This window comes from Myotis yumanensis, unplaced genomic scaffold (assembly GCF_028538775.1).
Source record: "Myotis yumanensis isolate MYYU_CA2020_CCGP unplaced genomic scaffold, mMyoYum1.0.hap1 SCAF_5, whole genome shotgun sequence".
In the NCBI taxonomy this organism is placed as follows: domain Eukaryota; kingdom Metazoa; phylum Chordata; class Mammalia; order Chiroptera; family Vespertilionidae; genus Myotis; species Myotis yumanensis.
The window spans coordinates 79,627,134-79,647,068 of NW_027223756.1; the positions used below are offsets into that span (position 1 = coordinate 79,627,134).

At 55.9% G+C, this 19,935-nt stretch overlaps 1 protein-coding gene across 5 annotated transcripts in view; it reads left to right on the forward strand.

Annotated features, from left to right (window-relative positions):
• The window catches only part of KDM4B (lysine demethylase 4B), a 134,684-nt gene that overhangs the window by 111,298 nt on the left and 3,451 nt on the right, over positions 1–19,935 (forward strand). For 3 of the 5 annotated variants that reach the window (XM_070415877.1, XM_070415875.1, XM_070415876.1), the window contains 9 exons: positions 6,967–7,409; positions 7,642–7,762; positions 9,102–9,280; positions 11,713–11,932; positions 13,446–13,522; positions 13,829–13,884; positions 14,133–14,241; positions 18,109–18,540; positions 18,985–19,104. In XM_070415877.1, the coding sequence (XP_070271978.1) occupies positions 6,967–7,409; positions 7,642–7,762; positions 9,102–9,280; positions 11,713–11,932; positions 13,446–13,522; positions 13,829–13,884; positions 14,133–14,241; positions 18,109–18,540; positions 18,985–19,104 (1,757 nt within the window). The remainder of the gene's footprint in view (positions 1–6,966; positions 7,410–7,641; positions 7,763–9,101; positions 9,281–11,712; positions 11,933–13,445; positions 13,523–13,828; positions 13,885–14,132; positions 14,242–18,108; positions 18,541–18,984; positions 19,105–19,935) is intronic. The other 2 variants (XM_070415878.1, XM_070415879.1) reach the window with 1 other exon arrangement.

Below are 19,935 nucleotides of genomic sequence, written 5' to 3' on the forward strand. Positions count from 1 at the left end.
TGACCCGATTACGTCCCATAGGCCCCATCTCTTGAGACTATCACGTTGGGGGGTAGGTTTCAACATAATGCATCTTGGGGGACATTCAGCCACAGCAGAGTCTGCCCATCGTGAAAGTGGCCAGATGTTGGTGAGCCTGTGCTGGGGTCGTGGTGGAGTGTCTCAGAAACATACCCTTCACACAGCACAGGATCATGTTAGCCATGGAGCATTAGTATGTGTTTTAAAGGTTCCCACTCCCGTGTTTTACAGCATTTCCTTTTCTTTTTTATAGCTCGTTTCATTTTTCTAATTTATAGCTTTAGCTACTCCCACGTTTGCACATAGCAGCTGCTCCCAGGGTAGAGGAGGGGCCTCTCCTCTCTGGCCCCTTCCAGGCTCTGGGCAATAATGGGGCCCGGATGGTGATTGCCTGGGGGTCGTGCCTCAGGCCCCGGTCACAGGCCATAGTCACCGGAGGGTTCTGCTTGGGTCCTCAGTTCCCCTCTTGATGTCTGTGTCTTGGGATGTGTGAGCTCAGCACGGCCCTGCTTATTTCAGCATTGTGTGCTCACCAGGATGTGGCATCCAAGGTGACTATCCATACGTCACAGTTGGAGACGTACCTGGACGTACCCACAGGCAGATTCTGGGGTTCCCAGTTAGGGAGTGACTGTCCCCTGGCTGGCAGGTGAGTGTCTCTGAGGGGGACCCTCAGGCACTCACAAGGGGAAGAGCAGAGCATTTCTGGGTGAATTGTGTGCTGGTGTCTTCCCAGATGTTCCAACACGTGCTTGTCTAGTGGGGTGTCACACACCCAGGAGGTCCAGAAGGCAGGATGTAGCAAGAAGGCGCCTAGTTGGTGAGGAAGCATGTGCCGGCAATATCTGGACATAGGCGTGATCCCCTACGTAGAAAGGGATGTGGGGACTGAGCCGTTGGGTCATTGATCCGGTAGAGGAGCCGAATGAGCCCCACACAGAAGTCAGGTCTCATTCCCGTGCCCAGCCATGGGCACATGGCAGCATTGTTGGGATGCTACCTACAGTAAAAGCAACCAAAGAGTAAGCACCTTGGAACAAAGCTAACAACAAATAAAAGACCTTTATGGAGAAAATTAGAGACATTTTTGAAAAGTGAGGAAGAATTGGTAAATAAATGGAGCCATGTGTGTTGGGAGAACTCTCCCGTGGGAAGGTCCAGTCCCTCCCTCCCCCAACCACTACCTGGGGGTTCTCAGCTCCTTCAGGATCCCAGCAGAGTGTGGGGGTTCGATCTAAATATAGATGGAGGGAGAGAGGTAGAAGAGGAGAGTCGGGGGAGGTCTGGGGACTGGCGGTCAGTTCACAGGGCAGGAGTGAGCACCCCCTCCACTGCAGGTGCGAGGGGCGAAGGTCACCATCTGTGCCCAGGGGACTCGCAGAGGTAGCCTCAAATGTCGGGGGGCACATGTACAATGTCCCATTTACTTACAGTTCAGAAAACTCGCCAGCTGGACAGTGGGTTGTTGAGGGAGCTGTTGAGTCGGCTTAGGCTGCCGAACAAAGCACCCAGATGGACTACGGGGGCCTCAAAAACAGTTTCTCGTCTCACAGATCTGGAGGCCAGAGCCCATGATTCAAGGTGTTGGCAGATCTGGTTCCTTCTGAGGCCTCTCTCCTTGGCTTGTAGATGCCGTCTTTGCATTCACATGGCGTTCTCCCTGTGCCAGCATCTCTGCCCTAATGTCTCTGTCATGAGGACACCAGTCACATTGGATTAGGGCCTCCCTGATGACCTCACCTGAGCTCATGACATCTGCAGTGACTCTAAATAAGGCCACATTCTGGGGCACTGGGAGTAGGACTTCAACATAGGAATTAGGGGTATGGGGACATAATTCAGCCCATAATAGAGAATAAACACACGGAAAACAAGAGAGAGAAGCCTTGGGTTACTCCTGGGGGCTCCCTGAGTGGGGGTGGGGGATCTGGGAGGGGCACATGGTGTCACATGCCATGGTCCTTCAGGCACGGCACTGGCGTTGTGTGTGCTCCTGGATGTAAGAATACGATTGAACACACACGTTCTGTAAGGCAGTTGGGTGGTTGAACTCGGGTTGTGATGGTTAATAATGAGCTCTCCGAGTTGGGCCCCGGGACCTAGGGCCTCATGATGGGGGGCTGCTTCCCCAGCTGGCTGCCTAAACAGGAGGTTCCGTGACCCTTGAAAGTAAAACATGCGCTATAGGTGAAACCACAAGCCACGTGGAGGACACGTGCTCTCCTCACCAGTCGTTGCATTCACTCCCCTTCCCCTCAACAGTCTCACCCCAGGACCCCTGGGCCTTTTCCCAAAGGGCTTCAGGGTCTGCATTGCAGGGATGGTCACAGTGTCATTATGGTGTCATGTGGCCAGGCCTTGGTGCAGTCCTCCAGGACTGTGGCTTTCATGGCTTCCAGCGGCACGTGGACCCCAGCAAGGATGGGGCCGTATCCGGGGTGGTGTGTCTGCTCAGGGCTGAGAGTGCTCCCCAGTGTTCAACACCCACCTTGTCCCTGTCCCGTGACAGAGCTCTGTTCCCAAGAATGAGGAGTTGGGTTGTGTGTGTGGGGTCTTTTTCTAGAAAGGAAGTGGCCCCCTGGGGGCACTGGATGTGGCTGCCACTGCTAGAGAGCCTCCTGGGACCCATCTCTTGAGCCCTTGGTGGGAAGACAACTCTGAACACATCAAATAAGTGTTTGCAGTCAGGGGTGACAGCAAACACATCGGGGAATGAGTAGAAGGTTTTAAAGTGGTTTCCAGACTTCCTTTAATACCAGCTTAATGTCCCTAAAAGCTGTAAGTGCCAAGGATCATGTCATGTGTGAGCAATAATTTTGTGTTTGCAAAGGGAGACCATTTGCTGTTGCTCTGACAGCATCTGGGTGCTGGAGGGGCAGGAGGAAGCCCCCGGGGGTGGGAGGGACCCTGGGCTGGCTGATGGGGCACTAGGGTCTGGGAGGCTGCTTCCCAGCTGCAGGTGTTCCCCTCTGCACCCACCGCTTGGTGGTCTGGGAAGAGCTGCTGCCCTGGGAAGGACCAGCAGCCTCTCTCTGTCCTCCACCCCCATGCCCACCCCTCCCCCAGGCAGAAGGCAGGAAGGCAGCCGTGTCAATCCTGGTTTGCCGGGACAGCAGGGGCTCCTTTCTCCTGCCTGGCCGTGGCCATGTCACAGTGCTCTGGCCCCACCTGTAGTTGGGCACGGCCTTTCTCACAGTTTGGGAGATGGGGCTGCAGGGGCAGTGCCAAGACCCAGGAGGGCTGGTCCCACCATAGTGCCGTACACTCCTAGGCAGAGCACACAGCCAGAGGGACCCACCCTGAGACCTCCCAGGGTCTCGAGGATACAGGAGCACCCTGTGAGCAGTATGCGCTGTGGGCAGTTGATGGTCATGGAGCCCCTGGTTTCAGGAGTGACCTGACAGCTTGTGACTGGCTTTAGGACAGGACAGCAAAGGCTTCTGTACCCAGCAGGGAACAGATGGGCTGGGCCTTTATGTGTCTTCACTTGGAGACACATATTGCCATGTAGCCCCCCCCCCCCCCCCCCCCCGCAAGCACAGTCCATCCAGGCCTCACCCACACCAGGCTGCACCCTGCCTCGGGCTCTGCATGGGAAGAATGCGGAGTTGACAGGAGTGGCCTGGACCATGGGACCAAGACCAGCTCGCCCAAACTGGGCAAGGGGTGGAGAGGTGTGGAGAGGTGTGGAGTGGAGTGTCTCTAAGCCAGATTGCAGTCATGAGGCCACCACCCCCTTCTGTGGGCAACATATAGCAGAAGTTGAGCTTGGGATCCCAGATCTATCACATCATCTTAGTGCACCCCTTACCCCCCTCCCCCTCCCCCCCGCCATGAACTTGGTGCCGTAGAGAAGGTGTGGGAACTCCAAAGAACCAGTCCGGTTGATAAAATCCAATGGGGGTAGGAGGTGGTCTTGGCTGTGGCATCCTCCCCACTTCTAAGAATAGTACTAGAAGGGCCTCAGCTCGTCTGCTATGGGAGGGGGGCGGGGTCCCTGCATTCTGCCCACCTGTGTCCAGGAGGTGGGCGGCCCTACCTGCTGGGGAGGGACTGGCTGGGATCCTAAGCCTCCCTTTTTTTCCCTTGACCCTAAGCTCTTTTCTTTTTCCTATTAATCCTCACCCGAGGATAATTTTTCCATTGATTTTTAGAAAGAGTAGAAGGGAGGGGAGAGAGAAACATTGATGTGAGAGACACATCAATTGGTTGCCTCCAGGATGCGCCCTGACTGGGGTTGGGGATCAAATCTGCAACCCAGTTACATGCCTTTGGGAATTGAGCCCATGACCCCTCAGTGCGGGGCTGACGCTCTAACCACTTAGCATAACAAACAGAGTGACCTTAAGCCCTTTTAATGTGACATTTCTGCTCCATTTTGAGGCTTCCTCAGGCCCCAGCAGGTAGGGAGCTTGCTGAGGTCTGGCAGTGTGGCCTCTGATGGGGCATGAGGTGGGAGGGGAGTCCTGTGGTAACAGAGCCCTGAGTCCCCAGGTATCCTTCCTGACCTTGGGCTTGTCCCCTTAAGGGCCCTCTGTGTGTTTGTCTCCCTCGGCTTCCCAGAGCCTAGAGACAGGAGGAAAGGGCCGGAACTTGTACCTTTTTGACAGCAGAGTCTTCAGAGTGGAGAGTAAATTGGACCCACTGTCCTCAGGATGACAGACTGGTGCGATTTCCATTCAATATTTGGACTATGAGGGAGGAAGAAATACTGAATTTCCTTAGAGAACAAAGCATTTATCTGAAAGTGCCTTTTACACAAATAGGATAGCGGCTCTAGGGCCAGCCTCTGTGCTGGTTCTGTAAATTAGCCCCGACACCACTCTGGCCACTGATCTCCCAGGCCCCTGGTCACCTCCCCGGGCCATGGTGCTGTTATGAGCAATGCTCCACATCCCTCTCCCTCCACGTCCCTGGATGGGGAAGGGGCCTTTGTTGTAGGGAGCCGTCCACTACTGGAGGGGAGGGAGGTCTATTATTTGCTTTCCTTGGCCAGATAGCTTGACCAGACTCAGGGTTTGGTGGGAGAGGGCCAAGGCTCCCCTTGGTGGGGCAAAGGCGAGGGAAGAATCCTTGGTGCCTCCAGAAGACTCAGGACCAGAAGGCAGGGGCCAGGGTCGGCGTGAGCATTCCGTCTTCTGGCTGATGGAGCCTCTCTTGAAAGACACAGGTTATGCTTGCCAAGGACACCATGGGCTGTCCCAGCAGCCAGTGCAGGGCTGCAGCTGCAGACGCGGGAGGGTGAGAGCAGGGAGTGGAGAAGGGGCGGGGGAGGGGGACTGGGGCACGTCCTCATGGTTCCAGAGGCCTGGTTCCAAGCTCTGCAGCCCCCTTATTGGGAGTGAGTGGGCGATTCGGCTCCTCTTAGTGCTTTGGGCTGGGTGTCTGCTGGCAGGGAGGTTCCTTGCTTGTTCCTTCTTGGAGTCACAGTGCCGATCAGGGGTTAAGTGACAAGCCCTCACCCAAGGTCATCAGCACTTATTCCGTCATCTTTGGCTGAGGAACAGGGGTGACATATGGACGGGTTTTTATAGCAAGAGGTAAAAATGTGGATGCCGTGTTGCACACCAGAACTCATTATACTTCCTGTTGTCACTAGTTTCGCATGGAGAGGGACAGATCCTTGCCCTCCATTTGTCCTTATTTTCCCAGCCTGGGACTGTCGAGCACAGGTAACTCTGGGCCTCCGAGTCCTGTCAGCAGCACAACCCTCATCCAGGGTGTTCAGGAGCCCCTCCGTCGCAGGCAGCCAAAATAGTTGGTCCCCTGGTTCCAAGCCAGTGTTCCTCTTTATGTAGCATCCTAAACCCCCGGGGACCTGGGACACCCAGATGTTCTATGTGCCCATTCTCCAGACGGGGCAGGCAAGGCCTGAGGGCTCTAGACCTCGCTATGCTCCCAGCTCGCCCTGGTAGGTCATCGCCAGGCCTGTCATCCTTGAGAGGAGAGTCCCTGGGGCTGCCACGACAGTGACCTCACACATATATTTGCTTTCAGTCCTGGAGGCCAGAAGCCTCACGTGGGCCTCCCGGGGCTGACCCAGGTGTGGCAAGGTTGGTTTCTTTTTGAGGCTTCAGGGGAGGGTCATTTCCAGCTTCTGGAGGAACTGCATCCTGGGCTTGTGGCTCCTCCTTCCAGCGTCAGCATCTCTTTGACCCTTCCGTAGTCATGGCTCCCTCTGACCACAGCTGGAAAAGGTCCTCTGCTTTTAAGGACCCTGTTAGTACACCCAGACCATCTTCACTAACCCACTCCCATCTGCAAAGTCATGGCCATGTCAGGTTCCACACTCACAGGTCCCAGAGCTAGGACATGGGCATCTCTGGGGGCCATGATTCTGCTGACCACACACCCATCCTGGCCCCCAATTAAAATGCCATGGGAGACACGCCTCATCTACTTCCCACCCCGCCCTGTCCCCTGTCAGGAAATCCCCCAGCACCAGCCCTTGGGGGCAGAAGGGTGTTCCGGGCCCTCCAGGCCCATCTGCTCTTGGTTCCACTTAAGTGACTTCTCCTTTACGGTTTATTGTTTGAGTCTTTGCTTTTAAAAAATTCTACAAGTTGTGTGTTTTTACTGTAGAAATACACAAAACTCAGATATCCGAAAGGAAAACAAATCCTGCCTCTTCTACCCCACCCCTTGGGAAAGACACATGTCTTTCCTCTACTTCAAGCTAATTCCAGAAGGTGCTTTGAGCACGTACAGAACCCAGAGGTGAGGGCAGGGGTGGGGGCTCCCCCAAGACTCGGAAGTGGCTGGTTTCCTGCCACCTGGCAGCATAACTGGCAGTGATTTTAACTTGCTCGAAGCCTGTGTTCTTTTGGGGAAGTCCAGAGGGGTTTCTCCTCCCCTCCAGCCAGCTCCTGCCTGGGTCAGGGGGCTCCCACGAGGGTGCATGGCCACTGGCCTCAGCTGTGACCGGTCTTTCCTCTCTCCTCACAGAGGACAGGAGGGGCAAGCTGCGGCCAGCCAAGGCCAAGAGCGACCGGAAGAAGAAGAGCCCCCTGCACCCTCACCACCCACTCCTACCCGAGCTGCCACCACCCCTGCCCCCCCAGTTCCCCGGTGAGGAGATGCCACCGCCCCCACTGGAGCCCCCAGTGCTGACCCCCGGCCCTGAAGTCACTGAGGAGAGCCCCTTGCCACCGCCCCTCAATGTCATGCCCCCCGAGGCACCTGGTGAGGAGCTGGAGCCCAAGCCCCGCCCCATCATCCCCATGTTGTATGTGGTGCCCTGGGCCAGCCAAGCCACGTGTGAGAAGGGCCGAGTGTCCTGCCAGCAGGCGTCTGAGCACTTTCCCCAGAAGGGCCCCGCCTGGAAGGAGCAGCTAGCCCCCATGGAGCTGACGGAGCCTGAGGAGGACAGTGGAGCCAGCGAAGTGCAGGTAGGATGCCCTCCAGGCTCCCTGGGGCTGGGGGTCCTGCCTGTCCCTGTGCACTGGCCACAGCATCCCTGCTCATGAAATGGCCCCATGGCTCACAGAGGCCTGCAGTGTGTGTGTGGTTTAGAAACCACAGTGGCTCTTGCCACCTCTTCCTGCTGGGGAAACTGAGGCACCACTGAGCTGAACCTGCTCCCGTCTGTGACTCAAAGACACTTCCTGTCCTGTGTTTCAGGCTCAGTCAACATTTTCCAAGTTGAAGATGGAGATCAAGAAGAGCCGGCGCCACCCTCTGGGCAAGCCGCCCACCCGGTCCCCTCTGTCAGTGGTAAAGCAAGAGGCATCCAGTGATGAGGGTGAGCCAGGGCTCGGCCCCAGGCTGTGTGACTAGAGGAAACCTTTGAAACACCCCTCCCCAGGCAGACAGCTGTCATTAGAGACACCCAGGGCTTAGACCTATGGCTAGACATGGCGGGGTGGGGGGAGAGAGGTGACACAGGGCTGGGGAGCCACCAGTTGCAGCAGAAGTGACTCTTTCAGCCGCTGGGCTGTGGGAGCTGGATCTGGAGCCGCCGAGCCGTAGCGGCGGAGGCTTGGAGATGAGAAGCTTGTACTTAACACTCGGCTAGAGTCAGAGCTGCTATCTCGTGGGCAGAAACCCTGGGAAGCCAGTTTTTCATCTTCCGCTTTAGCCTTCTGCTTAAGAAGCATGTGGAATTTGAAAATCTTCTGGATGGCTTCTTTTATTCTGAATCTAATTTGAAGGCTAGGGCAGGGAGGGTTCTAGAAGCTCCATGGATCACAGCGCTGAGCTCCCAGGAGTGGAAGGGGTCTTGAGGAAGATGCCGCTGTGAAGGTTGGGGCCTCAGAATTGAGCACTGGCTTCCAGGGCAGGCTCCCAGGGGAGCGCTGAGTCTCAGGTGCTCAGGAAACCCAGCAATGAGACTTCGGGGACAGGGGCTGGTAATGGAGGCTGAGAGGTGATGACAGGCAGGGCGGGGGAGGGGGGACAGAAGAGACCTGCTAATTAGTGACCTCCATCTTCCCTTAATACAGCGGTTCTCAGCCTGTGGGTCGCGACCCCTTTGGGGGTCGAACGACCCTTTCACAGGGGTCGCCTAAGACCATCGGAAAACACATGTATAATTACATATTGTTTTTGTGATTAATCACTATGCTTTAATTATGTTCAATTTGTGACAATGAAAATACATCCTGCATATCAGATATTTACATGGCGATTCATAACAGTAGCAAAATTACAGTTATGAAGTAGCAACGAAAATAATTTTATGGTTGGGGGTCACCACAACATGAGGAACTGTATTAAAGGGTCAAGGCATTAGGAAAGTTGAGAACCACTGCCTTAATAGGACTTTCTGGTGACACCACCTCTCCCCCTCCTACCCGCTTCCCCTCCACAACTCTCAGCCACACTCTCTTGGCTCCTTTGAACTCAAGATCCTACCTGACCTGCCAAGGTTTGGCTCAGCCCATCTCCCACCCCCAGACAGGACCAGCCCCCTCCACCCCATCCTGGGTGGCTTGGTGGCCTCTCTGCAGAGAGACTCGGGGGCTGTGTAAGTGGGGACACATCACCAAGAATTCTCTGGGCAGTAAAACACCCACCCTTCGAGGCGGGGAGTGAGCCTCAGGCGAGGTTTAACTTTTTCTTCCCCACCCTCCTTACTCTAGAAGCCTTCCCTTTCTCCGGGGAGGAGGACATGAGTGACCCCGAGGCCTTGAGGTCCCTGCTGTCCCTGCAGTGGAAGAACAAGGCTGCCAGCTTCCAGGCTGAGAGGAAGTTCAACGCGGTGGCTGCGCTCACTGAGCCCTACTGCGCCATCTGCACCCTCTTCTACCCGTACAGCCAGGTGAGCGCACGGCCCCACAGGGCCACACAGGGCGCTGTCTGTTCCCCTCGGTGCCACCATTTGCTCTGCTGAACAGGAACTCTGGGGCGGGTGGTGGGGAAGGAGAACCCATTTGCTGCAGGAGCCACAGTGGGATCCGTTAGAGCCTGGAGGATGGAAATGGGACAGGTCGGGGTGGGACAGTCACAGGGAGAAGCCCGTGACAGTTCAGGGCGTGCGGGAGCCTCCCTTTGTGAGGGCTGTGGGGAAAGGGCCCAGTTTCTGAGTTTTATCTAAAGGTGATTTTTCAGTGGGAATAAAAATGGGGTATCAGACCGAGGGGTGGGGTTTCGGCATGGAGGCGTCATGGCCACTGTCCTCAGAAAGTTCCTCAACTTGGCCTGGGCTTGGCACCAGCTGGGGCCAGAGGGCATGGGTGGTGACCAGCCAAGTCCCAGAGTTGGGTTGGGGCCAGGGCAAAGACCCGCTGTGACCCACCTGGGGACACCAGAGCTATGAAGACCTAATGGCTCGCAGCTGAGCCAGGCACACTGCGTTCTGCACTTTCCAGACTGGGGCCCCCTCTGGCCCATGTTTCCCAAGTTGGGAGCCTGGCATCTCCCTGCACTCTGTTCTGTGCCATCAGCCTGCCCAGTTTCCCTCTTAATCTCTTATTTCAACCCCTTGTCCCTCTCCCCTGCCCTGACCATTGCCTGCTTTCCAGCCCTTTCCTCCCCCCACAGGGCCCCTGTCCTTCCTGTTAGCGCCTCACCATGGCCAGGACAGGCATTTGGGATGCTGCTCCATCTGTGTACGCCCTGGCTGGAGACTCTGCCAGGCTCACCACAGCCTACAGCCAGGCCATATGCCCTGTGGCCTTTGACAACTGCCCCCCTACCCCCACACACACAGCAACAGTGTGCTCTTCGATGTCCTCCAGGGTGTCCCACCCCCAATCCCCTGTCTTGCCAGTCAGATTTTTGTTCATTGTTTGAGTTCACTCATTTGCCACCTCTTCCAGGAAGCCTTCCCAGACCTGCTGTCCCCAGGCTGGCTTTGGAATGCCCCACCTTGGGCTCCCCACTCTGCTCTGCTCTTGCTCCTGCCTCTGTGTTGTTGACCCCTGGACTGTGAATCCCTGAAAGACAGAGCCAAGTCTTGCTTGCTTTTCTGGGTCTTGTGCTCCTAGCCTAGTGCCTGGTGCTTTCTACACATTAGCTGAGCTGCCCCGGGGTCTGTGCCCCGTGCCAAGGGCAGCATGCCCGTCTCTAGAGCTGCCCAGACTCACTGTCTATAAGCAGACTCAGCGTCTGGGGGAGGAAACGAGTGATATCCAGATGTCTCCTCTAGGCACATCCCCCTCAGTGCTGCTGGAAAGGCTGCTGGAGCCAGAGTGCTGGCACCTCCAACTTCAGATGTGAATCTTCTTAATTCCAGCTGTTAAGCAAAGAGTCATGGCTAACTTTAATCAGCCCGCAATGCCTGTGGGCTTGTGGGCCAACCGTTTCCAAAACCCAGGGCCCTCGCTCTAAGCAGGACATGCTGCCTGTTTGGAAAGAAGTCATTCGGGGCAGGTTAGAGGGGTGGGGAGAGACTGATGTGAGAGGCTCTTGTTTTAAAGCTCGTCCCCTAATCTGAGGTGCCACCATCCTCCTGACACCTGGCCGTGAGGCCAAAGTTCTCCAGTGGAGCTCTTTCCTCCTGGGTCAAGAGCAGGGGCAAATCCTCCTCTCACACCTTGGAGGGCCTGGGGAGGCTCTTTTGGGAGCCCCATGCCCTGTGATAGGCATGGGGGTGCTAGATCCCAGTGCCTTGGCAGGGTCATTTCACCACATGGGGAGATCTGGAGAACTCATTACAGCCATCTTGGAGGTGGGGGGACATCTACATAGGTACACAGATAACATGGCATCAGGTGACAATCTGGATCACAGAGACAGATAGCAGAGCAACAGGCTAGGGCTTCTAGTCACCTGGGCAGGGCAGGGTCCAGAACAGAGATCTGAGTGCTCCAGGCAGGGGAAACAGTGTGTGCAAAGGCCCTGGGGCAGGATGGCATGTGGGGTGTTGAAGGAAGAGCAGGGCCCATGTGGCTAGAGGAAGTGGGTAAGGGGCTGTGAAGGCAAGAGGGTGAGGGCAGCAGGGTGGTGTCAGTGCTGCATCCAGATGTGACCCTAATGGAGGGTTTTCAGTGGAGGCAGAACAAGATCTGACTGTGTTTGGGAGAGCAGGGTTGAGGGCTGGGAGGGTGCACTGGCCAGCTGCAGGTGTCCTGGTAGGAGGCCCCAGTGCAATAGCTGGGAAGGTGGGAGGCAGGCTAGGGCTGTGTTTGGATATAGAAGCAGCTTGAGGAGTGGACCAAGGGAGGTGGCAAGGATGGCCCCGAAGCCTGGTTTAATTATGACAGGTGGCCCCATACTGGGCTCTCCACTGGAGGCACCCTCCTTCTACAGTCCCTACAGATGGAGAAGGAGGCCTCACAGGCCTCCCTCGGGGAGGGCCCTTCCATACCACCTTCCAAGTGTGGCCAGAAGACACGGCCGCTGATCCCTGAGATGTGCTTCACCTCCAGCGCCGAGAACACAGAGCCACTCCCCGCAAACTCCTACATCGGTGATGACGGGACCAGCTTGCTGATCGCCTGTGCCAAGTGCTGCCTGCAGGTCCATGCCAGTGAGTGGGGTCCCAGACGACAGGCAGCTGCGCTGAAGGAGGACTGTGGGGGCTGCGGCATGCAGCCATGCTTGCCCTTCTAGGATGGCCACCGTCTTGGCTGTGGAGCCAGAGTCCCTTCCCCTCTGCTGCTGTTTCGGGGCTGTCACAGGCCCTGGGTCCTGGGGCGGGGTCCTGGCCTTCAGGGGAAAGACTTCTTGCCCTTTCCCCTGGCCAAGGTGGGCCTGCTTGATCAGCCTTCTTCCAGCCAGTTCTGCTGAGCTTTGCCCTGCCCTCTGGGCCTGGATGCCGCAGGAAGTGATTAGGTGCTTGTTAGGCAACATCATGATTCTAAACTCTGCTTTGGGGCCAGAGTTGATGGTAAAGATGTGACTCTAGAGAGTTCCGGGATCTGATATGTCTGGTGTCAGCAGCCACCCTCTCCCAGACCCTGAAGCATAGCCCAAGGAGACAGGAGAATGGACCTCTGCCCCCTTCAGTATCAGGGCAGGGAATGGGAGGCTGAGATCTCAGGAAGGAAGAGCACCTCCTGGGACCATGTAATTTCCCGTCCTACAGAGGAGAGCAGCCGGAGGTCTCTGTCCCTCGTCTGTCCCTCCTCTGTCCCAGCAGAGGCTGCCTGGGGTCATTCTGTCTCCTGTCTGGGAGCCTGTTGGCTCGGTGAGATGCTCTCCAGGGCAGGCTCCCAGGGACCACTCTAGGCCTGTGGTTGGGTTCTCAGGGGAAGAGGCGCCTCACTCACTGACCTCAGGAGGCAGAAGGCTTAGCACAGCTGTGCTCCTTGAGACCTGGCTCTGGAGGGAAGTGAGCCCCTACTTCCTCCAGGAGCCAGGCCCCCCAGGCACTGACCTTGGCTGAATGCCTTGGGACAGCACAAAGGGGTCCAGTGTAGGCTCTTGGGCACTTGTCCTTTGGGGTCTCCTCTAGGGACCCCTTAGCACCTGGCTGCTGCCCACTGCAGCCAGCCAAGCCCATTTGGTGGGCAACCAGCCCTGAAGGCTGAAGGCCCTGCAGTGCTGCTGGGCAGTGACCCAAGGGTGAGGCAGAGCCCCTTGTTCTGGGCAGCACCGTCTGTTTGCCTCCTCCTCTGTGCCCTCTCCCTGTTTCTGAACCATGACCACGTTCCAAAGCAAATCACCTTGGTGACTCAGAACCTGACTTGTGTTTCAGAAATAGCTGTTCGTCTGAACACTGGGCCGGCCCACCCAGCCCAGCCCATCCTAACTCCAATGTCCAGGCTGACTTTGCATGTTATACAACTTCTTGGTCACTTTCCCAGAGTCTCAACTCAGCAAAGTTAAGGGAGAAGGGGGTGGGAGAAGGGGGCCCTGCTCCCCTTCCCAGCATCTGTTTCCAGACCCTCCTCCTGCCCTGTGTGCTGTGGCTGGAACTGAGGTAGAGGAGGTGAAAGCAGTTCCCCCAGAGCCGAGGCTGGGTTCCAGGAGGCCCCGAGCTTTGCGTGCAGCTGCAGTGACAGGTGCACCTGGCTCAGCCGTCCTCCGCTGCCTTCCAGGTTGCTACGGCATCCGCCCGGAGCTGGTCAACGAAGGCTGGACGTGTTCCCGGTGCACGGCCCACGCCTGGACTGCGGTAACTCACCCCTGCAGCTGGGGTGGTACTCTGAGAGCTGTCCAGCCCCATGGGGGAGCCAGGCCTGGGCCCTGGGCTTGCCCGATCCCGCAGAGTGACCCTGGGCTGGCGACCTCTCCAAGGGCCTTGGTTTCTTCACCTTGGCAGTGAGGGGGTGGAGCCCGACGCACTCCTGGCCCCTCCCTTTGGTGACTGCTAGCTTGAAATGTAAGGACCGTGGGACAGGGGATGGACCAGGCCGCAGAGCAGCATGGGGGCAGCCCTCCCCTGTGCCCCCCTCACCATGGGCTTGTCTGTTCCCTGCAGGAGTGCTGCCTGTGCAACCTCCGGGGAGGAGCTTTGCAGATGACAACAGACAAGAGGTGGGTAGAAGGGGTGCTGCTTCTCCTGGGTGTATGCCCCTAGAGGTGTCGGTTCCTCCTCAGGGCCTTGAGTTGGGGTGGGGGGACCAGGAGGAGCAAATAATTGTTCAGATTAGATTATCCCTTAACGTCCTGTAAGCCCTGACCGGCCAGCAACAGCACTGTGGATAGGGGCAGTGCCAATAGAGTGAGATAGCAAGGGGCAGGGAGGGGGCAGGGGGCACCCATGACCTCTGATGCTCCCCCAGATGGGTCCATGTGATCTGCGCCATCGCAGTCCCTGAAGTTCGGTTTCTGAACGTGATGGAGCGCCATCCTGTGGACATCAGCGCCATCCCTGAGCAGCGGTGGAAGCTGGTAGGACCCCTGGATCTTGTCCTGTACTTTTCTTGCTACCTAACTAGCCCCTCTTTTTTTTTTTTTTTTTTTTTTTTTATCGTGGTAAAAACACTTAGCATGAGATCTCCCTTCTGAATATAATTTTAGGTGCACGGTACAGTATTGCTAGCTATAGACACAATGTTGTGTGGCAGAGCTCTGGGATATATGCAGCGTGTGTAACTGAAACTCATACCTATTGATGAGCAACATCCCTCTCCTGGCACCCACCTCTCCCGCCACTGCTTCTCTGAGTCTGACTGTTGTGTGTACCTCCTTTCAGTGGAATCCTGCAGCATTTGGCCGCTGCCTCTGGTTTCTCTCGCTGAACATAATGCTCTTATGGTCCCTCCATGTTGTCACAAATGGCAGTATTTTTTTTATCATAGCTGAATAATATTCCACTGTGTGAATGGATCACATTTCTCTATGTATTCATCTATCAGTGGGCACTTAGGTTGTTTCCATGTCTTGGCTATGGTGAATAATGCTACAGGGAACACAGGGGTGTATACAGGGTGGGGCAAAAATAGGCTTACAGTTATTCATATGGCATATAATATCCTATATAATAAAAGGGTAATATGCAAATAGACTGAATGGCAGAACAACCGAACAAACAATCAAAGTGTAATATGTTAATGATATGCTAAGGCTGCTCAACTGCTCACTATGATGTGTACTGACCACAGGAGGGTCCCTCAGCCTAGCCTGTGCCCTCTCGCAATCCGGGACCCCTCGGGGGATGTTGGAGAGCCTGTTTCAGCTCAATCCCGCAGACCACTCCCCTTGGAAGGGACTGATTGGGCGCAAGCCCGTGTCAGGCACAGTGGGGCCGGGATGAGCAGGAGCAGCAGGTAGGAGCTGCAAGCAGTGTTGGACTGTGGGTTTTGGCCTGATCCCTGCAGGCCACCCAGAGGGACCCCACCCATGCACGAATTTGTGCACTGGGCTTCTAGTAATAAATAATACTACAAGACTAAACTGTTTTGCATATTCACAAGTGTAAACCTACTTTGCCCCACCCTGTATATTTATCTCTTCAGTATCCTGTTTTCATTTCCTCTGTATATATGCCCAGAAATAAAAATTGCTGGGTCATATGTCCACTGTTTTTAATTTTTTGAGGAATCTCCATACTGTTTTCCATAGTGGCTGCACCAGTTTACATCCCCACCAACAGTGCATGAGGATTCCCTTTTCTCCACATCCTCACTCACACTGAGCTCTTGTCTTCTTGATGCCTGTGATGATAGCACATGGTGGTTTTGATTTCCCTGATGATCAGTGGTTCTGAGCACCTTTTCATGTACCTCTTGGCCACCTGTATGTCTTCTTTAGAAAAATGTCTATTTAGGTCCTTCACTCATTTTTAAATCTGGTTGTCTGTTTGCTGTTGAGTTGTTGGAGTTCATAACTGACCCCTCTTGGTTTACATCGAGCTTCCCCTCTAAGGAGCATGTGGCCATCCTCGGTGAACCTCTGGGGCAGCAGGCAGTGTGGGCAGAGGGTGACGGTTAGCATGCACTGGTTTCCATTCCTTGCTCAGCCGCCAGCCAGCTGTGTGACTCCAAACACACTCCTTGACCTCTCTGTGCTCAGCCTTCCCCTCTGTATCATCTTCATGGAGCACATTGGCGGGGCCTGACAGCAAAGCCCTGATTATGCTGTCTGAGCACCTGTGCCTGCTCTCAGGTTTATCGTTACTGTGAGTGTGTGGCAGCCATGCTGGGGATGTGTCCCACGCAGGGATGTGGGGTGGCAGTTCTGATGGGGACTGTCAAGTGGCACCCGGGAGCTGGAACTTTGGCTGGGGCATCCAGAGCATCCATGGCTGTCTTTTCTTCCCGTTTTATTTCCCAGCTTTTCCTCCCATTTTATTCCTTGGGCAGTCCTGGGTTTTGATGTGCCTTCAGAGGGCAGAAGGTAGAGAACGTGGGCTGTGGGCAGTGGGCCTGGTGGGGAGTCCTGTGGGAAGGAACAGGGACACCCACCTCAAGCCCACAGGCGCTGGGCCACGAGGCAGAGCTGAGTGGGCACCAGCGGGAGCCTGTGGGGGTCGGGGACCTCAGGCATGGAGTGCTGGATGCAGACGGGCAATCAGGAGGAGGCTGGTGGCCTGCAGGTGATTATGGGCATAAAAGCTTCATCATGCAGGTGGAGTGATGGTGCGGTGCACGGCCCGTAATCCATCCTCCCCCAGACGCTTTATGGAGCATCTGACATTTCCAGCTTGCAGCCTCTTCATTACCAGCACTTGTAACGATGAATTAAAAATCCTTTTACACGAGGCTGGCTTGTACTGCTTAATGGAGCTGCGCAAGGAAGCCAGTGGTTAACTCCTGCTTGCCCAGCCGCCCGTCCATCTTCCCGGGCCATACAGGCCACATGTTGGGGAACAGTCACTCCAGGTCTTCGTCCATCAGTCTATCCCCAGTCTTCCCTGGCCACCGTCTCTGGTGCCTGGGGGGTTCTGGTGAGCAGGGGCTGGCCCTGTCTGTCCAGTGGCCTGAGCCATGCACTCATCCCCTCACCAGGCGGGGATGGGTGCTGGAAAAACCCAGACACTGGACCCACCCCATGCTCAGCTCCTGACAGATGGCGTGGTGAGGGCCTGGCCCACATTCTTCATGATGCAGAAACTCAGAATAATGAGCTGCCACCCACTGGGGCGGAGGATGATTGTGTTTTGAGTCAGGCTAGGCCGATGGTTTCTCCTGGGCCTCGGTGGGGCAGGTGACACGTGCAAGATCTGGAGCCCTGCTGGCTCCTCCGGGATCTCAGGCACTGTGCTCCCCTCTGCTCTGCGGAGGGCCCCGGACTCGAAGGCTAATGCCGCAGGGGCATGTTGTATGTCCGTGCCGTCCAAGGCCGGCGGGAGAATTCAGTATTGACAGTTTAATAATGAGATCTCATTGCCATTGATCGGTGTGGCAGCTCCTGCGGCGCCCTTGGCCGCCGTGCTCATCTGGCTTTTGAACATGGTTTACAGCGTGATAAAGGCTGCTTATTAAATGCTCAGAGTGACGGGCACCAGCGGGCCTGCTGACTGCTGAGCCCCGGCGTCGGGGTTCCCGGGGTGCTGACGCCACAGGAGCAAGTCACTCCAGGCAGGGGCATTCCCACCACAGGACCGCCACCGGGTGTGAGCCCTCACGCAGACCCTCCTCCTTTTGAAGGAAGCTACTCTGCAGTGCTTTTTATTCAGAATTAAGGTAGAATTCACTATTGTAAAGGGAGCCATTCAGTAGTAGCTTTTAATACATTCACAGAGTTGTACAATCATCATCTCTAATTCCAGAACATTCTATCATCACCAAAAGAGCCCCCCAGCCCCCCCTGCTCTTGGCAGTCCACTTCCTGTCTCTGGAGGTGCCTGCCTGGACATTTCACATGAAGGGCAGCACACACTGTGTGGCCTGTGGTGCCTGGCGTCTCCCACTGAGCACGGTGTGTCAGGCCCACTGCGTTGTAGTGAGTGTCAGTGCCTCATGCTTGTTGTGGCTGAATTGTGTTCCGCCATGTGGCTGATTGGTGCCTGCTGCAGGCACCTCTGCAGAGGGGCCGGTGTGGGAGGGTCCTGGGAGTGCTCCTGCGGGTGGGAGGAGCCACAGGCCAGTTGGTTTGAGGGGCTGTCCACTGTGGCGAGGGACTCTCTGCCCCTTGCTCATCGGACTCCCTGGGCTTTTCCCAGGTGACTCTAGCCAAGGCCAGGCTGCCGGGGCCCCTGCCTCCCAGCCCTGGGCCTTGGGGGTCACTCCTAGGAAATAGTCCTGGAAGCTCAGTGGGGGGGCTCCCAGCACCAGGTGCCGGCAAGAGCCCCATTTCCTCTCCATGTCACCCCAGAAATGCGTGTACTGCCGGAAGCGGATGAAGAAGGTGTCTGGGGCCTGTATCCAGTGCTCCTGCGAGCACTGCTCCACTTCCTTCCACGTGACCTGCGCCCACGCCGCAGGGGTCCTCATGGAGCCAGATGACTGGCCCTACGTCGTCTCCATCACCTGCTTCAAGCACAAGTCGGGCGGCCACGCCGTGAGTGCCCAGCCCTTCCGCCCCCTCCCATTGCCCACCCACAGCCCGAGCGCTGACTCGGCCCTCTCCGCTCCGCCCCAGGTCCAGTTCCTGAGAGCTGTGTCCTTAGGCCAGGTGGTCATCACCAAGAACCGCAACGGGCTTTACTACCGGTGCCGTGTTATCGGCTCCACCACGCAGACCTTCTATGAAGTGAACTTTGATGACGGGTCCTACAGTGACAACCTGTACCCGGAGAGCATCACTGTGAGCTGTGGGTGGGCACAGGGTGGGCAGGGGCTGCTGTTAAGAAGTCAGGAGTGGCCCCAATCCCTCAAAGGAGTCACCTGTGTCCAGGGTCACCTCTGACCCCACTGAACAGGTCTAGGCCATAGGCTTAGCAGAAAGCATTGTCGGTCTGGATGAGCCTGCAGCAAGGGTGGCCCCCCAGGGTGGGCACTGCATCTCCCCCACCTCCCACCCCTGCCCAGCACCCGATCCTGTATGCTCAGAGAGCGCCCCTGGCTTCCACAGGCAGTAGAGCATGGGGAGGATCTCACCCCACAGAGCCCACAGGTGGGTGCCGGTGCCCAGGGACCCACCGTCTCACCTCCTGCCACATTGTTGCTTCTTTTTTTGTTGTTTAAAGTTGTACGTATGTCTCCTCTTCCCCCAATTGATCCCCTACACACACATTCTTGCTCCTAACAGAGTCGAGACTGTGTCCGGCTGGGACCCCCACCCGAGGGGGAGTTTGTTGAACTCCGGTGGACTGATGGAAACATCTACAAGGCCAAGTTCATTTCCTCTGTGACCAGTCACATCTATCAGGTGAGCAGGGTGCTGTCTTCCAAGTGTAGGAGGCAGGGGACCCGCAGGCTTGGGTGGGGTCCTCGAGTGTGCTGTTGGGGACTGCACATCTTTGCCCACTTAACCTAGAAAGTTAGGGCTTGTTATATTTTTAAGCTGGAAGGGGCCTGAAATTGTTTAATATTTCCCCCTTACAGATGTTTTCTCAATTTTTTGTGTGGGAAGACATAGATAACATAAAATGTACTGTTTAACCATTTTTAAGCATATAGCTCAGTGTCCCTGATTTTTTTTTTTAAATGAAGACGGATGGTTGTTCCTTCCCATGATTGTGGAAGGGAAATTATTTACAAGCGTGGAACCCTAGAAGAAAAACCACCCGTGTCCCAGCACCACAGACAATGACTATGAATTCTTTGCTGTTTTGCTTTCTCTTACCAGAGAAAACAAAACAGTCTGGACCCTTCATCACTTTGAAGGAAAAAAAAAAAAATATATATATATATATATATATATATTGATTTCAGAGAGGAAGGGAGAGGGAGAGAGAGAGAGAAACATCAATGATGAGACAAAATCATTGATTGGCTGGTTGCCTTCTGCACCTCCCACACAGGGGATGGAGCCCGCAACCCGGTCATGTGCCCTGACTGTGAATGGAACCATGACCTCCTGGTTCATAGGTCTGTGCTCAACCACTGAGCCATGCTGGCCGGCAACCCTCCATCATTTTAATCACATCCCTTTCCTCTTGTTGCCCTTACTTGATGAGTGGGGACATGAGTGGGCCGGTGGGGATGCCCTGGACCAGCACCCTGCTTGGCAGTTGAGCAGCGGTGGCCTGGGTGGTGG